The following is a 3,910-nucleotide window of genomic DNA, read 5'->3' on the forward strand; positions in this document are numbered from 1 at the left end:
CTGGGGGCCGTTAGCCTGTAAAAATCTATAGATTAGCCGCATAATTGTTTAAGCCGCAGGGTTCAAAACGTGTGAAAAAAGTAGCGCCTTATAGTCCGGAAATTACGGTAGTTTTAATGTAAAATAGATATAGTATTGAGGTTTCGTAACAACAAGCAGCAGCAACAAGAAATAAACACAGTGCTTTGGAGCAGATCAAAAATAACACCGGGTTTAGATATCATCAAATATACTTATAAAACCAAGGAAATAAGAAATAAATGCTTCTTCTTGAAAACCGCTTGTCTCAACCTAAAGCATGGTTCTCTAGACGAAGGCCACTAGAACTGATTTCAGGGGTATATTAATAGATAAGTATGATCCATGTATCCTTATTTGATATAGTCATTAAGACCCATGTGCCTTAACTGGTTTAAGATTCAATCCAGCTATAACCCTCTTGCATTTAAAACTGGCATAAAGATAGTAATTCAAAAAGAACTCAACCACACAGGAGCCGCGATGACAGGAGGCGAGATGAGCGCAAGCGCCGCGACTTCGATCGGCATGGAAAAAGCGGCAGCGACTCCCACCGTGAGCGGGAGCGGCATGAGCGGCGCAGGGGCAGCCCCCGCGGGAGGAGCTACAGTCGGAGCAGAAGCCGCAGCCGGAGCAGGAGTGGCAGCAGAGGAAAGAGCAGGGACAGGGAGCACAGAGGAGGCAGAGGTGAGAACGTTTCTCCACCCCTTCCCACCTTCCAAAACCAATAACAACAGCACAGGGGACCAGACCCACGAGAGTAGAAGTTCCTGGAGCTGCTGTCAGCACAGTCGAGTGTATTAGTGATGCAGAAGTGCTGCTGGAGACATCCTGAGTGTTATTTGGACAGAGAAGAGACTGAATGGAGTTCTGGATGTAGCCGTTTGTATTATTTTCTGTTGGATTGTTGGTCAGTGTTGCTGGTAGGTGTTATCGATAAGGAACAATGTGGACAGCTTTGCAGTCCTATCAGTGGGGATTCAACAACATGGGCTGGAATTGGCCTTATTACCAAGGTTAATCATCTTTAAGCATTTGGCATGATAAGTAGCTGTTTTGAAAATGCTTAAAACTCACAGGGTTTCAATTTCTGCCACGGTCTGCTACTCTACTGCAATCCCTATGTATGCGTGTTTTGTTATTGTGCCTTTATTTCTTTTACAGACTTTAAGTCAAAGTTTGAGTTGGAAAGGAAGGACACCGACTGCTATAACTCTTCCACCACATCCGGCCCCCAGCAGCAGCACCCGCCGCCGCTCCTGCCCCTGCCTACACCTCCGCATCCCTTTTCTTCCTCTTCCTCATCATCTGCTGGAGTCTCAGGAGCTGGAGGTGTCCCCATAGCAACACCGGCTCACCTGCCCGATAGCACTACAGACAGCTGGTCAGGCTACTACGGCACCCAGAGGCAGGACGGTGTCGGCAAACCATTCAGCAACAAGGGCCCCTCACTCAAACAGCGTTGCAGGGATTACGATGGTAGGAACAGTGAATCTTCCTCCTTTCCTTTGATTTCCTGCTTTCTGTCGATTCTTTTTACAGTGAAACATTCCTTCCTTCATCTTCTTGACGTTGAGCCTATTTCTCCAGTGTAAGACGTGGTCATTGTAAAGTTTGCTCTAGCTATTGTGTAAACTGCCATGATCTTCCCAGGAGGGTTATTGATTGCCTTGTTTAGTCACATCACTAATGACCACTGTTAAGCACTCCCTGTCCTCTCCAGCGACACAAGAGGGTTTAAACTTACCCAATGTCCCTGATGCACACTGCTATCTGTCACAGTGCTCAAACAGCCACTGGAGACCCACTTCCTTAATGAGATGTAGGGTAAATACATGCACTGTCTTTGTTGCTTTCTACTAGGACAATCTTTCATCTGGTTTATTTACACTCATTGCTGTTTCATTTGTTCTTATTTTCCTTTCTGCCATTTTTTTTGTGAATGAATTTGACTTCCAAAAACCCAAAGAAAGATTATTATCAACTAGAGGAGTGTTAATGCTGACTGCTGAACAGCTTACGCCAGGCTGAATTGCTGGCTCTAAAAGTTAAATTATATTAATAATTAAAAAAGGTGGAAGATTTGAAGGTGTGTTGAAGAGCTGTCAATACTGAATCACTGGCTTTAACTAGCTGGAAGTAACTGAAGGAGTATTGGAGTTGGAAAACTGTGAAACAGTGTAATTACTATGAATGGGACAAAAAAATGAAATATATCTCATAAGGTTTAATATTGTTTCCAACTGAATGATTAGATATAAGAAGACAAAGTGTAGAAATGAGTTTGAATACTGAATAAAGTAGTTGTATAAGTAGAAAGTATCAAATAGCTTTGAAAGGAACTGAAGTTGATTAAATGTTATAATGTGGTCAAGATCTTGAATATTAGAAAACGTGAAGAATACTTGAAAATCTGTCTTTGCTTGTCTGCCTGTTAAACTGGGTTAATGAGGTCATCTCAATCAGCGGTGTGTTGCCAACTGCAATTAGGGGTTGCCATGGTGATGGTGCCTGCTCTGAGAGGCTTCATTTTAGATTTTAGCTGCGGCGCACCTGTCATGTTTATGCTTCTGCAGCCCAGACGGTAACTCCCGTCATCAAAATTGGGATATTATCGCTAAGATGAGAGTCTGCTTGCCACATTTGGTGAGATTTGTGTGTGTAGTCAAAAAGGTGACCACCCTAGCTGTTGGAAGAGGTGGCTGCTTCTGCTTCACTCCTGACATTTCTTCTCTGTTGGTCGGTGCTCCTGTCTTGGAAGCTCATAAAGACAAAGATGAACAATGAGCATGAATGTTTTAAGTGAATGTATGACTTTGTGGGAACAGGTTAAAGATGAGATGAAGTCTAATTGACTTATTTATTTATTTTTTTTAAGTCAAATATTTTAATGGGACTTTGAAACTGAAATGATAGCTAAAATGTCAGAAAGTTGAAATATTTGAGTTTCTAGCTGAAAGTATGGATGAGTAGTTAAGAGTTTAAATTATGAAAAACTGGAAATTCTCAATAAGTAATGAACTTGGGGAAACATCTTTGGAAAAAAACTGGAATATTTCAGAAAGTATGGTAATGTGGAAGTAGTTAAGCGCTGAAAAAGAAAAACATGCTTTTATCATTCACACCCAATAAAGATCTTTGTGCGTAGAAGAACATACAGTATGGTTGTGAAATACATATTGAAGAGTATCTGAGTATGTGTTATAGCAGATTACAAATACATATTCAAAAGTATTTGAAGAAAAAGTGCAGAGAAGACTGAAGATCTTATGATTTTTGATTTTATTTTTCTCTCCCTCTCACAGAAAAGGGATTTTGTGTCCGTGGAGACCTTTGTCCATTCGACCACGGCAACGACCCTCTCATCGTTGATGATGTCAATTTACCCGGCATGATTCCGTTCCCGCCCCCACCTGTTATGCCCCCCGCTGGCCTCCCCATGCCCCCGATCACTGAGCCACCCCCTCCTCTTAGGATGCCTTCAATGCCACCCTTTGGCCAGCCACCACCACCGGGCATCTTCCCCATGACTGGTAAGTACTACCGCCACACCGATGCATAAATCGCATATTTACATATTTAAATTTCTACAAACCACTGCAGCTAGTTATTTTCCTTCCAAGCACTTGTTTGCACTATGACTTTGTCCTCCACATCTAGTAATCCCTTATCAATTCCACAAAGTGAATATATTTTATTTAGAAAAAACATTTCCCATAAATTATGGTAATCTCTAAGTGACTACCTCTTTTCTGGTTTTCACCACAAGTTAAGTTAAACATTGTGATTGTATGTTGTGTTATATGTTATAACTGCTGTGAGTGTTGCACAGATCAAATTTGACATTTTGATTATATGTTACACTGTATCTAGGGGTGTAACGATTCACCAA

At 41.8% G+C, this 3,910-nt stretch overlaps 1 protein-coding gene across 5 annotated transcripts in view; it reads left to right on the forward strand.

Moving 5' to 3' along the window:
• Positions 1–3,910, forward strand: part of rbm27 (RNA binding motif protein 27) — a gene marked incomplete in the record, with an annotated part of 18,212 nt that overhangs the window by 3,617 nt on the left and 10,685 nt on the right. For all 5 annotated transcript variants that reach the window (XM_035666080.1, XM_035666084.1, XM_035666082.1 and 2 more), the window contains 3 exon segments: positions 494–705; positions 1,183–1,497; positions 3,324–3,551. In XM_035666080.1, coding sequence (XP_035521973.1) covers positions 494–705; positions 1,183–1,497; positions 3,324–3,551 — 755 coding nt within the window.

This window comes from Morone saxatilis, unplaced genomic scaffold (assembly GCF_004916995.1).
Source record: "Morone saxatilis isolate NCDOM2014 unplaced genomic scaffold, NCSU_SB_2.0 Contig20, whole genome shotgun sequence".
Classification (NCBI taxonomy): domain Eukaryota; kingdom Metazoa; phylum Chordata; class Actinopteri; family Moronidae; genus Morone; species Morone saxatilis.